Source organism: Dama dama, chromosome 5, assembly GCF_033118175.1.
Source record: "Dama dama isolate Ldn47 chromosome 5, ASM3311817v1, whole genome shotgun sequence".
NCBI lineage: Eukaryota > Metazoa > Chordata > Mammalia > Artiodactyla > Cervidae > Dama > Dama dama.
In genome coordinates, this window is record NC_083685.1 from 7,394,727 (window position 1) to 7,416,203 (window position 21,477).

The window sequence follows — 21,477 nt, forward strand, 5'->3', positions numbered from 1 at the left end:
CCAGTTTGAGGGGCTTTGTTACAGCAGACTAACATGCGGGGGATCCTAAGAGGACTTTCCTTTCTGATGAGAGCTGTGATGGGCTGCACCAGAGTCATCCTAGGAATAGAGACACACGTAGGGTAGGGCGTGGAGTATATGCCACTGAGAACTTACGGAGCAGGGGCACTGGCTACCTGACGGCAGGCATAAGCTAGTTCTGCTTTATCTCATAAGCTGCTTTATCTCTTGGGACTTTTTATAAAGTAGAAGGGAGATTCACTGTGTAAAATGCCCAGCACCATGGCCAGCACACAGTATGTGGTCAATAAGCATCAGCCTACAGGTTTAGTATTATTGATTCTGCAAGGATGCTTGGAAAAGCAGGTGTCCGGGCGGGAGTGTGCCTGTGTGAGTGTAGTTTCTGGTACAAGTACAGAGTTGTGTGGGTGGCAGGATGAGTACGTGAGGGGGTGTATGGGCCGTGAGAGCAGATGTCACAGCCCATGAATGCTGCTAAGGTGGACATCTGCAGGATGCATATACGTCAGTGTGCCACGGGCACTCAGGCTGTCTGAGCTACTAATTCTGTGGTTCGTTCGTTTGTTCATTTATTTGTTCATCAGAATTTCTTGAATGCCCATACACACAATGGAGACACATAAACAGACAAGGGAAATAGGATAGAGGTAAGCAAGGGAATTAGAGAATGAAGAAAGAGCATTTGTTTCAATTTGATGAGTTTGATGTATCAGGGAAGACTTCCTGGAGGAGGTGACACCTGAGGGCTGAACTTGGCCAAGTGAAGAGGATCAAGGCCACCGTGTGTAAATATGGAAGGACGGAAACACCAGTATGCACCCAAAACTATAAACAGTTTGTGTTGGTTCCCTACTACCTCAAGCTGCACCCCATCAACCCTCCAGAGTCCCAGGTAATGTGATCATAGAATAGAGAGACAGCACAGATTCCAAGGAGCCAACGCTTTATTGGGTACAGACCTAGCACGCTGGGAGCCCCACATCCCTCGGGATGTGCCGCGGCTGGGCCCCCTGGCCTTTGGAGGGCAGCCACACTGGCTGTGGACCTGGGGCCCCCAGGGAGGCCTGGCCAGTCTTTGTCTCTTTCTCCAGACAGTTGTGGAATCGGGAAGTCTTCAAGGGCAGTGTGTCCCAGGAAGCTGGAAACAAATGCAGATCAGAGCTGAGAACTGGGGCCCGAGGCGTGTGTTTTGTTGGGTGGAAGCCCTGGAGCCCACATTCCCAGGTAGCGTCACAGAAGCAATGATGCCAGGAGGCATGAGCATGGAGCGGGGGCAGAAGGGAAACAAGTGGAGGGCACCCGAGACACAGATGCGGAAGGGCCACCACTGCCGAGTGCAGGTACCCGACACGCACCTCGGCCAGCGGGTGCTGGCTCTGGGCTGGGGTCTTTCATTCGCGTCCCACTCACAGTGCTACTGAGGGTAGTTGGGGTCACTACTCCCATTTTCCAGCTGAGAACACAGACACTCAGCAAGGTCTCATCATGTGGATGTTACAGGGAAGACCTGAGCTCTGGGGGCTGAGTGGTTCCGAATCCTATAACACATTGTGTCTCAGGCAACAGGGCTGTACTGTCAGCTCCCAACACCCGCGTGCAAGTCAAAGGTGGAGGAGGGTTTTAGGCAGGCGCTCCATTATCACAGAGAGCATTGCTGGAAGGGGAGAAGAAGAGCTGAGCTTTAAAAAGAAAAAAAAAAAATGGCAGAGACAAGATGTTCTGTGAGGATGTCTGCTAAGGGCTGCTCCGCTTCTGGACGTGTGCCCTTTACTTGGCCTTTGAAACCGAGTTCTGTGTCCCCGAGAGCATAATAATGTAAATGAACATCCGATCTTTCCTTGGTAATTGAGAGCAGAGAGAGAGGCCATGTGAAGTCAAATTAATTTGCTCTGATACCATCCAAAGCCCATCTCCACAATGGCTTTTTGATGGGCTGAGGGTGACTCCCGAAGTGGCAGGACGTGTGGCTCGTCTGGGTCCAGGAAGGAGGCAGGTGTGGGTTGAGCACCACGTGCGGCCACTCGACCACCTGAGCCTCCGGCCGCTGCAGTTCCGACGTTCAGTGACTCGGAGATGGCAACTGGGCTGTGGGTTGGCAGCGTGCCTGACCCTGGAGGGAGGTGCTTACTCCTCCCGGCCGGCCTGATGGGGCTTCCCATTTCGGTCGGGGGCCGTGAATTCTGAAACACGCCCTGAGAGGGGCAGTGAGGGGCCAGCCTGGCCTCGGGGCAACGAGCACCAGACGGGGAGTCAGTGTGGCTGGGCTGGTGGCAGACTCACTGGGTGACCTTGATCTTGAGGTCTTCTCCCCCTTTTCCTAGAGTGAGGCTGGGGTCCATGAGTTCCAGCCCCCAGTGAGATGTATGATTCTGAGGTCTGCCTCGGTTTGCCCTTGATAGAGGCCACCCCTTTAAAGACCCAGCTCCGTCAGTGTGCCTCTGAGCCAACTCACAAAGAGGCCTGGAGCATACGCCTAAGAAAAGACAACAGCAACAAAAATGCGGACTCTGTGGAGTTTCGAGTCCCAGTTCTGCCTGGGTGAGTCTGTACAAGTGCCTTAACCTGTGTGATTCTGTCTGCCAACCTGCAGGACAGGGATAAATCATACTTACACTCTCGGGGGTACCGTGGGCACCAAATGACCACCTGATAAACAAACTCAGCAAACGTGAGTCGCTGCTAGCAGTGAGGACGTCTTCCTGCCGCTGCTGTGAAGTGTCAGGATCAGGCGCAGACCGGGACCTCTGCACTTGTCCCCCCGCCCCCTTCTCAGGCCCCAGTTTCTCTTTACACACTTAGAGCAAGGGCTGGACTTTGCTCATGTCAAGGCCTCTTCCCACCTCCCATCCGGGCTCTCCCCTCACTGTGTGGACAGACGCCTTCCCGGCTCACGCAGCGCCAGGTGAACCGGGCGCTGGGGAGAGAACAAGGCAAGGGTGGGGAGACTTTAAGAGCCGGGGGCCACCTTACAGCATCTGCCCACCCCACCCCACTGGACCCTCAGGCTTCCTAGCTGTATTTCAAGGAGCAGAGAATCCAGTGGCTCCTAGGGAGGGCTTCTAAGTTGTGCCTCTATCAGCAACACTATTTGCATAAATAGTAACAGTATTTCCGTGAAAATCTCTAAAACCCCTCCTCTCTAGAGAAATGAGTCACACCATTACAGGCAGTGGCAGCAACTGGTTGCGTCCAGGCTGTCAGACTAAGTGGACCTCCTGGTTTTATCCCCCGGGGAGGGCCGGCCCGCCTGTCACTGTTACCTGAGCTGGTTCCTACTTCTGCAGGTACTTCTTCATGATGCTCTCCACGTCCTCCTCTTTCCTCCCTGCACCCGGCTCTCTGTTCTCGGGGGATGCCCGCTCGCCGCCGTCGCCCTCCAGCCTGGGGGCTCTCGGCCGACTCTTGATGCTGTCGGCGCTTTTGAAGGACACGATGGAGCTGGAGGAGGACGATGAGTCGGAGAGGTGAGCGGGGTCCTCCCTGGACTCCGGACTCCTTTTCAAAACGGTGCCGATCCCAGAGACAAAGCCCCGGTCGGGCTCTTCTGTCGCAAAGCGTACGCTCGAATGCTGTGAACTGTCTCGCCCATCTTTTGCCGCTCGGGCCAAGGACGTGGGCGTCTCGGGCTTCCGGATGGCCGGCAGGAAGTCATCGAAATCCACTTTGGTCTTGCGTTCGTAGTTGAGGCTTGGGACCTTCCAGCTGAATGGGTCGCTGCCCAGGGGGTCCCCCATCAGGTGCGCGAACTGGCGGTTCTGGAAGACGAGAGGCTCCTTGCCGAGGTCCGGACAGCCCGCGTCGTCCACCGAGGACTCCAGACAGCGCCTCCGCGGGCGCAGCGTGGGAGACGAGAGCAGGTCCCTGCGCACGGCCCCCGGGGAGCTGGGCGTCCTCCGCGAGCTGGGGCCCGACTCCAGGAGGGACTCGCAGGAGCTGAAGCGGGTCTTCAACTTCTCGGGGGGCGGGCTGGGGTTCCCCACGCTCTGCGAGGAGATGCACTTGAGGCTGGTGGACCGTGGGAGACTGGCCGACACATCCAGGGGTGAGCCGGCCCCGGCTCTCAGCGCCAGGGCGCCCTCGTCGCTGCCCGCCCGGGCCCTCCTCAGCGTGGACGCCCCGGTGGTCTGGTAGATGGGGAGCGTGGGCCAGTCCTCCAGGCCTAGCGGCGACCCCCGCCCTCTTTGTGCTCTCTGCCTCCGGAGCCCTTCCACGAACTCCGACAGGGCGGCCGACGGGCTGGGCAGCTTGTCCCGCGATAGCGGGGACGCATCTCCACTCTGGGAAGACGGGGAGGGCGGTGCGCCCGGCCTCTCGGGGGCCTTTCTTTGGACACCGCACTCTTCGCCATCTCCGAAGTGGCCGTATATTCCCCGGCGGCGGGAGAGCGGGGACATGGCCTTGTCCCCCGAGGTCCTGCTGCGGACGTCCCGGGCCCCATCGCCGGCCTCCTCCTGGGTCCTGCGCCAAGAATAGAAGCATGGTCAGCGCACACGGTGCCAGCCCTACTATCCGTGCCATCGGTTCTGGAGCGCGGGCGCTAATTCTGTTTCACTTTGGAAACGCGTTCCCCGTCCCCGCCGCGCTCTCCAACGAACCACGTGCTCTAATGGGCAAACTCCAGCCGCAAGTGATTTCTCATTGCTTTCTGAAATGCAATTTCTGTCTATAATTAAACCCAGCTAAATACATTTGAACAGATTAAAACTGCAGCTCTGATGGATGACTTAGACGGATGACGCATCACACATGACATGAAGGACCTACCATCCCATAGCCTGCTGGGAAACAGGTAAATTGCTTCTTGAAGACTCAAGGGGGACCTACTGGAGGTTATTTTCTTATTTAGGGTCAAGCCCGGAGGACAACCCCACAGAGCAGAGCTCGGGAGAGCCAGTGACCCGAATATGCCTCTGAATGAGGTGCTGTAAGGCTCCCAGCTGTTTCATGGAAGGGGGGTGGGCAGGGGAAAGGAAAAAAAAAGTTCCTTCAAAAGGGAAAAATTTACATGAAATCAACTTGAAACCAACACTACACAGGAGAGAGGACAGACGCCTTCTATTCTGGGACTGCCAGGCAGAGGCATTTCGCAGCTGCAGCCAACACTGCTCTGCCTCTGAGAAGTGGAAATCTTGGCAGTGAGACCAAATCACAGCCTGTAAAGTGAAGGGCGGGCCTTAAAAGCCAGAGACTGGAGTCCATCAACCGGTCCTTTAACAAACAAAATCTATTTATCCTCCCTGTAAGACAAACCACCTCCTTCTCACCCACCAGCAAAGCTGTAATTTACAAAAAGCAAAAAGGGGCATGAAACCTCCGTGTGGGCCTAGGGTCAGTGTGGGCCTGGGGGCCGGGGCCAGGCTCGGCCTGAGGTGGGGGTGGGGTGTTGATGCAGGTCTTTGCTTGTGGCTCTGTCACCAGGAGAATGACTACAGAGGAGTCAGCACCTACACATAAAGGCTGGAATCGTGGAACCAGCCCTGGACCTAGTGCCTGGCACCTGGCTCCTCAAATAATGCTTAACAATCATGCTGAGTGATTAATACTCAATAATCAATGGCGATTACTCATCAATAATTAGCCGTTAGTGCTCATTACGATTACTGCTGATAACCTCTGGCTCTCTGGAGCCTGACCCCCCCATGGTGCTCCATGAAAGCCTCACGGGAGGTCCCAGGAGGATGGACAGGACAGTGCACGGGTGGGAGACCCGGCATCTCATCGCTCCCAGGAAAGGCTCCAACAAAAGCCACACCGTTTGCCCAGAGCAGCTGCTTCCCGCCCTTTCTTGCCTGTCACCTTCCATCTCCATCGCAGCTGGACGTGGGCCAGGCAGGGAGCTGGAGCGCTGCGGTGTGATCACCTGCAGGGCTGTTTGTCAACATCATCCCTTTTGGAGCCGCTCCCCTCATACACGGCAAGGTGGCACATTCACATCCCTTTCTTTCTCTCTCTCTTTTTTTAATAAACAGCTTGGAGCTGCCAGGGGCAGTGGGCTGCTGCAGAGCTGACAAAAGTCATTTCCGTCCTGTCTTGGCTCTGAAGGGAGGCAGGCGTGATGAATGTGTCCTGAGCGCTCGGTCTCCGCCGCCGCCTGCCACGTGGGGATGGCAGCACCCGGGGCACCTGCCACTGAATCTCCTGGGACTGCGCCATCCCACTGGCCCCAGCTCCCCTTGAGAGTGCAGCCTGTGTGTGCTGGTGCCCGAGCCCAGAGGACACAGGCTCTCCTGGTGGGAACCAAGGGCGATATCCACAAAGCCACGTGGGACCCACCTTGCTGTCACTAGATGCTGATCTCAGAGCTCTGCCCAGGGGCCCAGGGGTCGGTGTCGTGGGGTAGGTGGGGTCCCACCTTCTGCAGTGGTCTGGCTGGTGCCTCCAGAGCCTCAGCTGGTGGGCTTCAAACTAGAACACAGGCCCAGTAGTGTAGACTTCGGAGGGGTGGGGAGGGGGGTGGGGACGGGGCAAGGAGTACGAGTGACGGTAGAGAGAGAAGGGCTGGAGGGGAGATGGGGAGGGGTGGCAGGAGAAGGAAAGAAAGACGCTTCGTCTTGGCTGAGTGCTGCCTCCTGGGCTTAGCATTCAGAAATCCACCCCGTCTCTGCAGCATCTTTTTCTACTTCCTGTCTGCTCTGCCACTCCAAGGGAGAAGTGTGTTGTGTCCCCTCCTTTCTGTGTGGGGACCACAGAACTGAATCTGAATTCAGACGTCCTCTTGCAGGTGTCAGGGTGAGAGTCTTAGCTCTGCTGCCTGGCGTGGGGTAATACTCTCCGTTCCTGCCCTGGCTCTCGACACTTCAGACACATTTCCCCCCAGCTGTCCTCCTGGGACAACTCAGCTCAGATGGAGCAAACTTCCACCGGCATTGCATGATGGATGGATGGCAGCTAATCAAGATGTCACTGTGCCTGCCTCCCACAGCCTTGGCCAGGGCAAGAGGTGATGGATAGGAGGTGCTCTGAGCCACTGGGAGACGGGCATGGACATGAGCTGGACGGGGCACTGTGATCTCTAAGAAGGGACTCCAGAAACATGGTGGGAACTTCTGCACCTGCCCCTTGGTCTGTCCAAAGAGGAAGAGGCTTCTCACATACCTGCCTGATAAGGAGCCAGCAGGCAGGTTCTTGGGCCTCCAGCTGCACGGGGGCCAGGCTGGGCCCCTAACGGTTGCCCCTGGCCAAGCACCTACTGTGTGCCAGGTGCTGTGCAAATGGATACAGCTCAGAACAAGCAGATGGGCCACCTGCCTGCATGGAGCTGACCACCACGTCCATTGTAACCTCGAGGGCCACCCTGGGGGTAGCAGTTGTGGCTCTGGGCACAGTGAGGCAGAGTGGCCACAGCAAGCGCACACAGTTGGGAGTGGCAGAGATGGGGTTCCAGCCCCTTGGCAGGCAGCACCCTTCTCTGGGAACTTCCTCTGGACTCTACTGTGATACAGGCTTAACACTGTCTCTTTGACATCACCTTGCTCAGGTAACATCTGTCCCTTGGAGTCTAGTTTGCTTCTGCCACCCATTGGCCTTGGGACAGTCACCTAACTTCTCTAGGCCTCAGTTTCTTCAGCTGTGTGATGGGAGGAAACCAGGTCAACCTGGCAATGATGCAGAAATAAGAACTACAGGAGGATAAGTGTTTTCGTCTGTTGCATTCACTACTTTACCCCTGTGCCTAGAACAGGGTCCTGACACACAGTAGGTGTTCAATAAACATATGTTCAGTGAATGAGTGATGTGGCAGTGCTCTGGCCCATAGGAGGTGCTCACTAAGTATGGACGCACAGTAGGCATCTTATGAATGTCAAATAAGTGCACTGATGAACAAAACAATATATGTGAACACTGGAGCTTTGTAGTATTGTTTGAGGTTGGAGTCTGATTCATCCAATTCCATCTGTCTTTCTCAAGACTTCTTTGGTTGTTTGAGGTCTTTTTGTGTTTCCATATAAATTAAATTTTTTTTGCTCTAGTTCTGTGACAAACGCCACTGGGAGTCTGATAGGGAGTGCAATGAATCTGTGGATTGCCTTGGGTGGTATAGTCATTTTGACAATATTGACTCTTCCAGTCCAAGAACATGATATATCTTTCCATCTGTTTGTGTTTCCTTCAATTTCTTTCATCAGCATGTCATAGTTTTCAGAGTAGAGGGCTTCTGTCTCCTTAGGTAGGTTCATTGCTAGGTACTTCATTCCTTTTGATGTGATGGTAAATGGGATTGTTCCCTTAATTTCTCTTTCTGATCTTTTGTTGTCAGTGTATAGGAATGCAAGAGATTTCTGGGTGTTAATTTTGTATCCTGCAAGTTTACTGAATTCATTGATAAAGTCTAGTAGTTTTCTGGTAGCGTCTGTAGGATTTTCCACGTATAGTATCACGCCATCTGCAAACATTGACAGTTTCACTTCTTTTCCAGTTTGGATTCCTTTTATTTCTTTTCCTGTAAGTATTGGTGACTCAAATTTATGAAGGTTTATTAGAAAAGTCAGGATATGACCATGCAAAAATGCTGGAATTTCTACTGTTTGTAACCCAGGAGGCTAAGAATCCAGGCTTTGGGAAGCAGACGCATGGGTTCAGATCTTGGCTCTGTCCCTCCCTTGCCATGTACCCTGTGAAGCCTGGCTGTGAGGGTGGGCACCATGACCCTGCCGAACTTCAGAGATTATGGACATCATTGGGACAATCAGTACAACTGAGCAAGGCCCACAGATGCCTTTGCCTGCCCCCAGCTCTTCATGGGAGGTGGACCCTGGTGCAACTGAACTTGCATACATTTCCCATTCATTTCAAAACATTACTACTCATGAATACATGCCTAACATCCTCATGATTGCTTTTCAGTTAATGGCCCCTCCCATCAGGGCTACAGAAGGCCCTGGATTGAGGGCAGATGTTCAAGAATAAGCAATTCCTGGGACTTCCCTAGTGGTCCAGTGGCTAAGAATCCACCCCGCAATGCAGGAGATGGGGTTCAATCCCTGGGTGGGGAATGAAGATCCCATGTGCTGTGGAGCTGCAAAGCCCGTGCGTCACAACAAAAGATCGTACATGACCCAACCCACGAGCTGCAACGCAGGCCTGACACAGCCACATAAATATATTTATTTAAAAATTATTTTAAAAAAGAATAAGCAGTTCCTATGTCCGAGCCTGCTCTGAGTAGCACAGGAAAGGGGTGAGGCTACTCAGGTCTGTTCAACCTCAGAGCTAGCCAGCTGCTGAGACACGGGTCTGGTTCAGGCCACACCTTCCCCTGCCAGGCCGTCCTGTGACCACAGCTCCCTCGTTCCTCCTCTGGTGCCAACCATGGAGGAGATGCTCCAGGAACACTGAGTGAAGAATAAAAAGGCATATCCTTTCATCTCGTCAGGATCTGGATGATCAGCCCACCTTGCAGATGAGGAAACTGAGGCTCACTGGGGAGAAGCTATCTGCTCGAGGCTCAAGCTGCTCAGTGGCAGAGCCGGGATCTGAACAGGGTTGGCCAGATCTGACACCCTTGCTCTGCCCTTTACAACATCACACGCCCTGGGCGTAGAAAGCTAGGAGGAAACTGCAAGCAGCTGAACTCATATCTACACACATGCTCTGTCCAAAATCTACTGAGATACAGTGACCAAACATCATGAGGCTCAAGTCAGGGAGATGCTGGTTTCTCTGGCGTTACAACAATCACACAGCAAAAAGCAGACTCTCCGGGTCTGAGTCGGAGCAGAGCCTGGGCCAGCAGTAGCTACAGGAAACTCGATACAGATGTAATGACCCCATGAATCATCCCCAGAGACATACTGTCACCCCCATTCTTCATTCACACCCTGAAATTAAAGAGGAAATTAAAAATGTATTGATGTTCTTTAACAGTGAGGCCTGGATGGGAAACCAGATGTCCTTTGAAGATGGCCTGAAGGTTCCATAATCGAGTCCCACATAGAAACTGATGGTTTGTAAGAGAAGCTGGCACGGTGCTCAGACCGTGCCTGACATGGTAGAAAACTCGACACATTTATTAGGCCCCTATAGTGTGCATGGGAATTCTGCATCACAGGAGTATGTTGTGCCTTTAGGCTTTGCAGACGTTATTCGATTTTCTCTCCATGACAGCCCTCTAAGTCAGCTACTAATAACCTTCCTATTTCACAAATGGGCTCAAGAAGGATGAGCAAGTTGTCACAGAGTAAATGGGAGAATGTGGATTTGAATCCAGCTTGGGGAACACGGGTCCTGACTGCTCTGCCCTACTGTTAGTTACTGTTGACTGTTTGTTTCACAGAGGGGGAAACTGAGGGTCAGAGAGGCAGATGGAGAGGAAGGAGCAGAGCTGAGGCTCCTACCTTGATCTGACTGACTCTATACGACATTCAGCTAAGCTCCTCACAGGAGAGGACGGGCTGCCTTAGCCTTTCAGAGCCATACTGAAGGGTAGATGCTGCATCAACCCTTGAAGAAGGGTCAGCAGTGCAAGAAGCTCCAGGAACACCATGAACTGTGGACTAGAAATGCTACAGGAGGCTGGCAAGTGACAGGGAGGGCCCGGGGCTGGAGGACACAGCCTTTCTGGAGGTGGGGTGCAGTCAGGCTTTCAGAAGAGGGTAGGATCTGGGTGGGGGTGACGCTGAGGAAGACACTCCAAGGAGAAGAAAGTCCCTCCTACCAGCTAGTAGCTTGTTCACTGGTTTCTGCAAAACCCTGGACCAGTAGGGCTGGTGTCTACATTTCATAGGCAGAGGTACGAAGGCTTAGAAAGCCCCTCGGCTGAAAGGGAAGATTGAAAAAAAAAGCCTGAGCCCAAAGAATTGATGTCTTTGAACTGTGGTGCTGGAGAAGACTCTTGAGAGTCCCCTGGACAGCACAGAGATTGAACCAGTCAATCCTAAAGGAAAGCAACCCTGAATATTCACTGGAAGGACTGATACTGAAGCTGAAGCTCCCATACTTTGGCCACCTGATGTGAAGAGCCGACTCATTTGAAAAAACCCTGATGCTGGGAAAGACTGAGGGCAAGAGGAGGAGGGGAAGACAGAGGATGAGATGGTTGGATGGCATCACTGACTCAATGGACATGAGTTTGAGCAAACTCCGGGAGATGGTGAAGGACAGAGAAGCCTGGCGTGCTACAGTCCATGGAGTCGCAAAGAGTCGGACGCGACTGAGCAACTGAACAACTGAGCAACTGAACAACGAGAAGCAAGGAGGATGCCATGGGTGTGGAACACTGAAGGAGACCTTGAGAGCAAGCAGAAGAGATGTGGAATACGCCGCAGAGAGGCCCTCAGTCTGGTTATTTCTGACCTGAAGTTGCAGAGACTTGAGTCGGGAAACAGACTCTGTAAATACACTGTATTCCTTATAGCAGAATGTTTTTATGAGACAAGACAATGCTTAAGCTTTGCTTGCCATTTTCTCTGATCTGAAGCAGGTGCTGAGTCCTTGACACTTAAAAAAAACCGATCTGGTGGACTGCCCTTAGTGGACACCTGCCTGTGCATCTCCTGTAGGTGGACAGAATCTGCCAACGTCTCACCCGCATGTTCTTACTGGCCAACCAGGTACTGGAACCCGGGAGTTTTGAACAGAGCTGCCATCAGAATCAGGCTTGACTCTCTACAGAAAAATAGTCTGTTTCAGTGGGAGTGGGGCAGTAGGGGAACCATTCTGGTTTAAAAGAGACTAAAGGCTGGGACTCCCCTGGCAGTTAAGACTGTGTGTGTGTGTGTGTGTCCACTGTAGAGGACATGGGTTCAATTCCTGGTCAAGGAACTAAGATCCCACATGCCATGTGGTGCCACCAAAAAACAAAAAGAAAGAAAAAAGACTAATGGAAGATGTTAACAAGAGGGGAAACTGAGGGTAGAAAGACAGGGAAGGGGTGGATATGGGTGCTCTGTTCTTTCAGCTCAATTTTTTTGTAAGTCTAAACCTCCTCTAAAATATAAAGTCTGTTTTTCTTTTTTGTAAAAAAAAAAAAGAGAGAGAGAGACCCAAAGAAACAAAACAACATAATACAATGAGTGTCCTTAACAGGAGCCTTCTTTTTAAAAAACTATAGTGAGGGGACTTCCCTGGTGGTGCCGTGGCTAAGACTCCATGCTCCCAATGCAGGGGGCCTGGGATTCTATCCCTCATCAGGAAACTAGATCCCACATGCTCCAACTAAGGGTTCACATGTGGCAACTAAAACCCAGTGCAGCCAAATAAATACATTTTAAAATAACTTAAAGTACAGTGATACAACCTCAGAACAACTGGGTTCAGAACAATGTTGGGATCTTGGAGGATATTGTGGATTTGTTCATTTTCTTAGCATTGAAAATGGTGCAGCAGTTTGGAAAAGTCCTTCTTTGTAGGATAAAGCTGTGAAATTATTTTAAGGAGAACTGGTATGATGTTTTCAACTTACTTTCATAGTGCTGGGGATAAAATATGTGTTTTGATATAGACAGAAGTAGAGAGGAAGGTAAAGATAGAAATAAAATCAATATTAAAAAATTATCAAATTAAGGTAGAGGCTAGCAGAGCTGACAGTGCCCAGTCCCCTTCATTGTTTAAAAAAGAAGGAAGAAAGAAAGGAAGGGAGGGGGAGGGGGATAGGAAGGGACACTACCGGTGATTCTATTATCAATTAAAAAAAAAACAAAAAGCAAATATTTCTGCTTGACTTTCAATGTTCAGCCCAAGTACAGCCGCCTCCAGAAGTCTGTGCCCACCTCCCAGGCTGGGCTAGGGTCTCCTCTGATCCTCAGAGCCCCTGTGTTTTCCTGTCCTCCGTCCTGTAACCGTTTGCTTCCTTGTTTACAACTCTCAACAAGACTGTTAATTCTGAACTAGACTCTGTTTTTGTCCTCTGAATTCCCAGGATCTAGAAGAGTCTATCAAGGGAAGTTCGTGGAATGGGATGAATGAAGGACTGGAGGAATAGAAGGATGAGAATGAAGAAAACAAGGGACAAAAGGCTCAATCTGCCTCACCTGGCAGGTTCATTCAGGCCCCGGCAGCCCCACTTATGGGTCAGTCAAAGCCGCTTCTCTGGGCTTAAAACCAAGAGATTCAAAACCAACTTCCAGTGCACAATCTAGAGGGCATTCTTCCTATGTTGAAACCCAATCCAAAGCCTGATCTTGTTTCTCCGGAATTTCATCCCCTTCAGAACTGAGAGGGAGCTGGGACCACATTTCCTCCCTGGAGAGACAGAGACGCAGAGAGCCTCCTGGGTCACAGTCTGAGGCCGGAGAGCACCGGCTCTCCAACCTCAGCCTGCCCTTCAGACACAACCTCTACGATGTCCTCAAAGAACGCACGGGGTGTGAAAAGTGATCAAGTTGGATCAGAGAGTCAACTTGGGTTCAACACAGTTAAGTAAATTCACAATGCTTTCTTTTGGTTTCCAGGCACAGGCAATACCTCTGCTGAGTACCATACAATGGCAGTAACCACAGTCTCTGACTTTTGGCAGCACCCAGGTTCCTCATAAATGCAGCTTTAAGTGAATGGAAGTTATCTGTCCATCCACCCCTCCTCCTTGCCGTTCAGAACCTTCTATGGAGTGCTACGATGCCAGCTCCTGCTGACACTGAGGTGAAGGACCCTTGAGTTCAAGCAGCTGATACTCGAGAGGGGAAGGTGTTGACCAGTGTATGAGTAGAGGGAAGTATGAATGACCCTTCATGTCTTTCTGGGCTCAGACACCAAGGAAGAAATATTTACTGAGTAAAAGGAGTAGAAAAGTCTGATTTTAGCAGATCACATCTAATTCTGGATGTGATCGTCCAGGTTCTATGAGAGAAAACCTCCTAAGAAAAAACAGAAAAGCTACATTTAAACATAAAGGCATCAGAGGGCTCAAACAATGGCCCTATCTAACACGGACTCTAACACAGGGCAGAAGTGAGGGTGGTGGTCGTCCTTGAGTAAGGAGGAGGTCATGACTGCAACGGATACCGGAAGGTGTCGGGGCACTAGCCATGGGCTGGTTTTGATTTGGGTAGTAATTATTAAGGTATGACCAAGTTTTAAAAATTTTATACAGACACAATTTTCGGTATGTATGTTTGCATAGGCTGGCTTAATGAAAGTTTAGCTCAGAGAACCACAGATTCTACAAGAATGTTCTGAACAGTCAATGATCAAGCCAAACGGTTTTACACCAACTTGCATCTAACTTACCTCAAAATTCCTGAAGGATTCGCAGATCTACCAAAGACCCAGAGCTCTAGACAGAAAACACCCCTCCTTCCCACAGAAGCCTGTCCCACAGAAGCATCAAGAGTGATGCTGGCTCCAAGCATGAACCCCAGACAGACAGAGGCTTCTCCTGCTCCTCACTTGCTCAGGCCTTGGGTCCACAGATAGTATGTTCCATTGAACATTTCCACATCTTACCCGGTAATCTTCTTAATGCTGATAAAACTGAAAAGCACTCTTTTGTCTCAGGAAGACAAAACCATTTTCATGAGAGACTCATTCATTAAGTACATTCAGGATGGATTAAAGTGATCCTGAGTGCAGGTTCTAAGAACGCAGAGACCAGTAGATAAATGTGCTATTGAAATAAGATTAGCAGTCAATGCTTAACCTACTTTGAGAACAAGCTGTTTTCAATGCCAAGTAGCCTCCATTCACATTTACATAATTAATGAACTAATTACAAACGAGTCTTATCTAATCATTTAAGCAGGTCTCACGTGACCCAGCCTTGGCCCCACTTCTGCAGTAGAGTAATTGCACTTCCTTGAGAGTAATACAACTTTATTTTAAAACAATACCCTATAATTTAGACCTTTTTACTGACTCAAGCCAGCCTTATCCCACATAAAAATCAGTGGGGGCTGATCAAAGGAGGATGGTGGTGTCTAAATTTATTGCTTTTAAGCGAAGAACCACAAGCCAAGAGTATGGGACTGCAAATGTTTACAGAAAGCACATTTTTTCCCTGAAAAAGGAAAAGTCATAATGCTGCCTTTTAGCCAAACGAAAAGCAGTTGTGTTAAATCGGTACCAAAGCAAATGATACATACAACAGTAATTAGCTAAGATTACACAGTAATTAAAATCACGATGATTATGTGAGTGAGAATAATTTATACAATAATCTCCACGCTCACACTGCAATATGGTACTAGTCCAATAGCAACAGAGCAGAGCCATGTTTGGTGATAAATTCAAATCACAGCATCTCTAATTATGTGGTGATAGATCGCGGTCACTGAGATTTAGGGATAAACAAAGTCTCTGACCAGGACACACACAGTTCTGTTTGGATGTCCCAAGGCCACCAAATGGGGATCCCAAACGCTAGAACCCTTCCCTCTTCCCCCCACAGGGAGCCGCAGACCCTCAGGCTGCCCCACTGTTTTCCACTAATCCTGGTTCCACGCTGCCAACAACCTGCTCTGTTGCTCTGTGACACGACAGTTAACTCATCCGGCAGAGCCACCCTTGGCCAAAGACAGTCATAAACAATATGCAAAATTTCTTTTAAAAGGGCATGGCTGTGATCCAATAAAACTTTTACAAAAGCAGGTCAAGGGCCAGATTTTTTTTTTTTTTTTACTGTGTGCAGTCATCGGCTGACTCCTGCTGTAGGTGACAGGAAGCCACTGAAACCAGATTTTCATTTCAGAGGCTGGAGTGCAGAGGAGGGACTAGAGGAGGGTGGGGTTGGAAGGGCTTTGCCAGAGTCTAGGACAGAAATGATGGTGGCCTGGCTTCACGGTGTTGACAGTGAGGATGGAGAGAAGAAGGTCAAGAGTATTTGCCCAAAGCGCGGAGGTGCAGAAAATAAACAAGATTTAGGGATCAGCGGACGACGGGACGATGGGGATGAGCGAGAGGGATGAGAGCCTCAGAGGGGTGGAGGGCTCCAGCTTGGGGGACTGGTGACAGGACCTCCACGTTATTCTGATGACACTGGTAGGGGAGAGGGAGGAGGCTCCCCTCAGACACACAGCGTTCAGATACCACAGAGAGAGCCAGGTGGCCAGCTTCTGAACTGCAGGCAGTTACACATGATATACATGTTTGTGACTTGGGAGAACATGAGTTGGAGGGCTAGATTTGGGGGTCACCCGTTTACAGTGAGGGGGTTAAAATCACAGGAGGATTGCCTGGGACCCGGTGGGCAGAAAAACAGGTGAAAGCAGCACCCTGGGATCCCCAGCAGATGGGGGGAGGGGCTGGGGTGGGAAGGAAAAAACCAGAAAAGAGAAGTTTGGGGAGCGCCAAGGAGCAGAAACACTTCCCTAGTGGCTCAGCAGTAGACAATCTGCCTTCAATGCAGGAGATGCAGGTTGGATCCCTGGGTCGGGAAGATCCCCAGAGAAGGGAATGGCAACCCACTCCAGTATTCTTGCCTGGGTAATCCCATGGACAGAGGAGCCTGGTGGGCTACAGTGCATGGGGGTCGCAAAGAGTGGGACACGACAGAATGACTGAACAGTAACAACAAAAGGAGCAGAAACATCTAAAAGGCCAGGTGGGCAGGGGGTTCCAAGAAATGTCTAACGGGCCAGTGCAGCAGAGAAGTCCAGGAAAAGATCAAGACTGGAGCACATCCCTTGGTTTGTCCCTTGGGAAGCTGCTGACACGCTGAGAAATGTTTCAGTGTAGCCCCGGGCTCTGGGCTGGAGGAAACGGAGGCAGAAATGGGAGGGGAATGAAGGCGCTGTGTGGACACCCTACTCTGGAGAAGCCTGGCTCCAAAGGGAGGAAACGGACTGCAGGGCGACGGGTGAGGATATAGTTAGGACGGAAGGACCCGAAGGTGTTTAGAACCCGCGGAGGAAGGGCAGCTGGAAATGCAGGGGCTGAGATTGTAGGAGCAGAGCAGGCAGCGGGGTGCGGATTCCACTCGACCAAGACCGGATCTCATTTTCTGAGTCCAGAGGGAAAGTGGGGCAGACAGTGATCGATTTATAGGTGCCATTCTGAGGCCGCTGTTTTTCCTTTCAATGAACCAGGAGTTTAGGGTATCTGCTCAGAGTGAGGAGTTGGAGCCGGAGAAAAGTCAGGATGGTTTGGAATAACTGTCCAGTAAAAGGAAAGAAAACAGGCCAGTGACAAGGCATCAGCGTCTACACAGCTGGTTCAGTTAATGCCTGTCTGTGCTTGGACCCTGCAGAGCCGTGTGAGTGACCAAGGCTGAGGTTCTGAGGGGCATGGGGGTCTGGATGAAAATGGGGCTTGGCCCCCTCTGGAAAGCCCAAGGTGCCGTGAGGACAGGGAGGGAGAGGAGAGAACCCTTTACTGGAACACTCTGCTGGCAGGGTGCTGGCCCAGAGGGCAGAAGGGAGAGGCGGGCACCCTGCAGGGCCAGGCGCTCCACGCCAGCCCTGGGCGCCCCGGCACCAGCTGCAGCTGGCCGTCAAAAGAGGCTCTGGAGCCAAGCCGGCTGCCACCACTAAGCCCATAAACTCCTTCCCCAGGGGCATGGAGGTAATTTAGTGTCTCCATCTCCAGAAGCTCCTGCATTTATCAGCAGCTTCATGACTCCTGGGCTGTAAATCATCAAGCTTTAGGCGTATTTCTCTTGAGTTGACGTCCTCTTATAAATAATACAAGGAATTCTTTTATTTTTTTGGCAGAAGACTGCGTTCTCCCTCTCTTCTGATTTTAGAGTGACCTTCTTTTTCAGTCAAATTTGGAAATGTCCCAGAGACTCGTTTGTTGAGCCCTGTGACAGGCCAGGTCATATGGGGGTGCGTACCACAGAGTTCCCGTTGTACTCTAACCCGCCTCCACCTCCTCAGCACAGAGAGCGCCCGGATGGCCTGGTGGCATCTGGTCAAGTTTAAAATGCAGATTCCCTCTGAGGTAGAGAAGCATTTGCCCTGTGCAAATGTGTGTGTGTGTGTGTGTGTGTGTGTGTGTGTGTGTGTTTAAAGGCTAACAGGTTAACAGGGCTTCCCAGGTGGCTCAGTGACAAAGAATCTGCCTGTCAGTTTAGGAGATGAAAGAGAGGAGGGTTCTATCCCTAGGTTAGGAAGATCCTCTGGAAGAGCAACTGGCAGCCCTCTCCAGTATTATTGCCTGGAAAATTCAATGGACAGAGGAGACTGGCGGGCTACAGTCCATGGGCTAACAAAGAGCTGGACGTGATTAAGCACACGCACACAACAGGTTAATAGCAAATATCCTGAAATCAACTAAAAGTGAAACAAGAGTACAGTGTAATAAATCCATGGCATCATCTTAAGATGTTCTGCAGGGATTTAAAAGAATGAGGTAGACTTATGTGAACTGACAGGGCGAGATCTCTAAAGTATATTATTGAGGGAAAGAAAGAAGCACTTTGAGAATTTAGATACATACATTTAGGGCATGGCAACCCGCTTCAGTATTCTTGCCTGGAGAACCCTATGGACACAGGAGCCTGGTGGGCTACAGTTCAAAGGGTCACACAGAGTTGGACACAACTGAAATAGCTTCACACATACACACACACACAGAAGTACATATACATAATGTAGCATTGTATCACTTATGTGTTTTAAAAGCCCACAAATATGCTATGTATTTGCTACAAGTACATGTGTATTTATAAATACATAGAGAAAGACGTGGAAGGTACACACCGAACTGAAGACAGTGGATACCTTTCGGAAGAGAGGTGAGGTTGGGGTGGTGAGCAAGAGGACTGTAGCCTTCTCAGTTATAGTCTAATAAAAGGGAGAAGTATTTAGAGATTATAAAGCTGGATGTCAAGGCACCTGAACTCTGGGTCAGTCTTCACTATAAGCTTAGGTAAGATAGTTCCCTCTGCAGACCTCAATTTTTCCCATTTATATAACGAGAGGATTGGACTAATAATAAATAATCTAATGGTCCCTTCTAACTCAGAAGTTCTAGAATCTTTAAACTCCAAAGAGTATGTTTATAGGTTAATAGGTTAATAAGGGCTCAAAATTTTCAAGGCTTAACGCCATGGAATCTGGCACTCAGTAGGCACTTAATAAATATCATTTGGATGGATGTTGAATACTGACCCTTATATAGTTTTAATATTAATAACAGGCCAGCTCTTTGCCAATAAACTTTGCCAGGTGAGTGATTCACCTGGATAAAAGTCGGAGTCATGGAAGCATGGCAAACACAATACAGGCTTTGGAAGGATTTAAACCAGAGTTCAAATCCTGGCTCTTTTGCTTCCCTGCTGATGACATGGAGCAAATTACTGACCCTCTCTGAGTGACAAAGCTGAGTTGTGGCCAAGTACAGTTAGCATTTCTGCTCAAGTGTTGCTGTTATGGCTGGTTATTCGTTCAACAAACATTTACGGAGCACCATCTGTGTGCCAGCCAGAGGGACACCAACATGAAGAAAACTGACGAGGGGCTTCTGGTCCTTTCTTGCCTCCTGCTCCACCACTGTCCTTGGTGCAGGCCCCTCTGCCTGAGGACTTGGAGGGCAGCACGCCGGGAAAGGGGCTGGGGTCTAGCGAGGGCTGCGTGCAGGTGCCGCCCGGGGCGACGCTACAGGAGCTGGGGTGTGGCCGAGTTTGTCTCAGTCAGTTGTTCCTGAGCCTCTGGGCCTCAGATTCTTCTTGTGCAGCATGGAGATGATGGCATCAGTTCCCCGGGGTTACTCTGGGCATCAAATACCAACACCAGGAAAGCAGCTGGTTTTCTGGGGCTCTTTCTAGGAGCTGGGCTCTGAGTGCCTCTTCTCATTAGCCCTGACGATGGTTTACTCACAAGACAACATGGGAAGTTAAGCAACTTGCTCCAAATTTATGGTTACTAATGGGGGAAGGGAGAAAGGGATAAACTGGGAAACTGGAACTGACGTATACACACAGCTGTTGTTTAGTCACTCAGTTGTGTCTGACTCTTTTGCCACCCCACAGCTTGTAACCCTCGACAGTCCTCTGTCCATGGGGTTTCCCCGGCAAGAATACTGGAGTGGGTTGCCATGTCTTTCTCCAGGGGATCTTCCCAACCCAGGGATCAAATCCAATTCTCCTGCATCAGCAGGCAGATTCTTTACCACTGAGCCACCAGGGAAGCCCCGTATACACACTACTATATATAAAACAGATAAGTAATAAGGACCTACTGTATAGCACAGGGAACTCTACTCAATACTCTGTAATGATCTATACAGGAAAATAATCTAGAAAAGAGTGGATACATGTATATGTATACGTGTAACTGATTCACTTTGCTCTACAGCAGAAACTAACAATGCTGTAAATCAACTATACTCCATTAAAAATTATCAAAAAAAACCCCCAAAACCCAAACAAAACCTTTGCTCTGAGTCTTATAGCTGCAGAATAGCAGCCCTGGGATTGGAAGCCAGATGCTCTGACTTCAGTCCATGTACGGAAATCACCGCAGCCTCTCATCTCCCATTCAGCTCGGGTATAATTCCTTATCATGCACCTAATATAATTATGAAACTTTTGGATATTATGTTAATGTGCTTGCACTTTCAGCTCTGGCCTCTGTTGCCTGATACACTGGCTGATCGGGGAGACCAGAAGTTATTTAACTATCAGGAGAGAAAAAGTCCTCAGCATTCGGAGTTCGCCGAGGACATGGCTCTTTCTCCACACAGGTCTTTGTTTTTAATTAAGAGTGGTAATCAGATAATCTTGCTTTAATTAACTCCCCCGATGCGCCCCATTCTCAGGGCCTCCCTTTGATATTTTCAGCATCAAATCTTTCAGCCTAAGATTATCAGCAGACATTTGCCATTTGCTGAACATGCCCGAAAGCTTGGCATGAACTCCCACCCCCTTCTTTTCGTAAAGACAGCCTCCTGCTTCAGAGCAAACCCGTTTCAAGTCAGCGAGGACTCGTCTGGGTCTGCTCCATTAGTCTGTGATTTTTCTATCTTATCACATCGGCTCTTCTGTTATCACACAAGCAGTGTGCATTTCATCTTAATTACGCATCTGTTTAATCCATAATTTCTGATTTATGGCCATTGGCTCCTCATTACAAGAGGGCTGCCCTTGAACAGGAAAACCAAATGAGCTGAGAGGAATGGAGCTGGAAAGCAAGAGGGAAGACAGATTTAAGTCCTGCAGCTGAGGCTGAGGCCTGGGGCCTATTTGTTGGAGCAAATTATTATTGGCAATCCTATAGACTTGTGAGGGTCCCATCTCAAGGCGTGACTGAATTTGTCTCCTTCCATGGTAGGAAACAAAATATAAAATTCTGCCATTCAAAGAAAGCTGAGATTTCCAAGGAAAACATCATCCAGCCTAACTGTCTTTATACAGACTTCCCATTAAAAGAAACAAACAAAAACAAAAAACTTCAGTAAACATGTTTACAAAGAAAAATTTAAATACAAAACTATCTATAAATGGAAAATTAGTAGGACTTGCCTTAGATGGAAAACAAACATAGTAAATCTACAGCTATTTTTAAAAATGCTCACCCCGTGCTATTTGAAATCATCTGGAAAACCATGCATTAGGTGCGCTGTATTAGATCCTCTTCATTTTGACTC

The 21,477-nt window shown here is 50.0% G+C and overlaps 1 protein-coding gene across 1 annotated transcript in view; it reads right to left on the reverse strand.

Annotated features, from left to right (window-relative positions):
• Positions 1-957: 957 nt before the first annotated feature.
• Positions 958-21,477, reverse strand: part of MYO18B (myosin XVIIIB) — a 222,590-nt gene continuing 202,070 nt past the window's right edge. Inside the window, exons 42-43 of the mRNA XM_061140689.1 lie at positions 3,282-4,479; positions 958-1,159 (exon numbers count right to left, since the gene is read on the reverse strand). Coding sequence (XP_060996672.1) covers positions 3,294-4,479 — 1,186 coding nt within the window. The 3' untranslated portion in view covers positions 958-1,159; positions 3,282-3,293. The remainder of the gene's footprint in view (positions 1,160-3,281; positions 4,480-21,477) is intronic.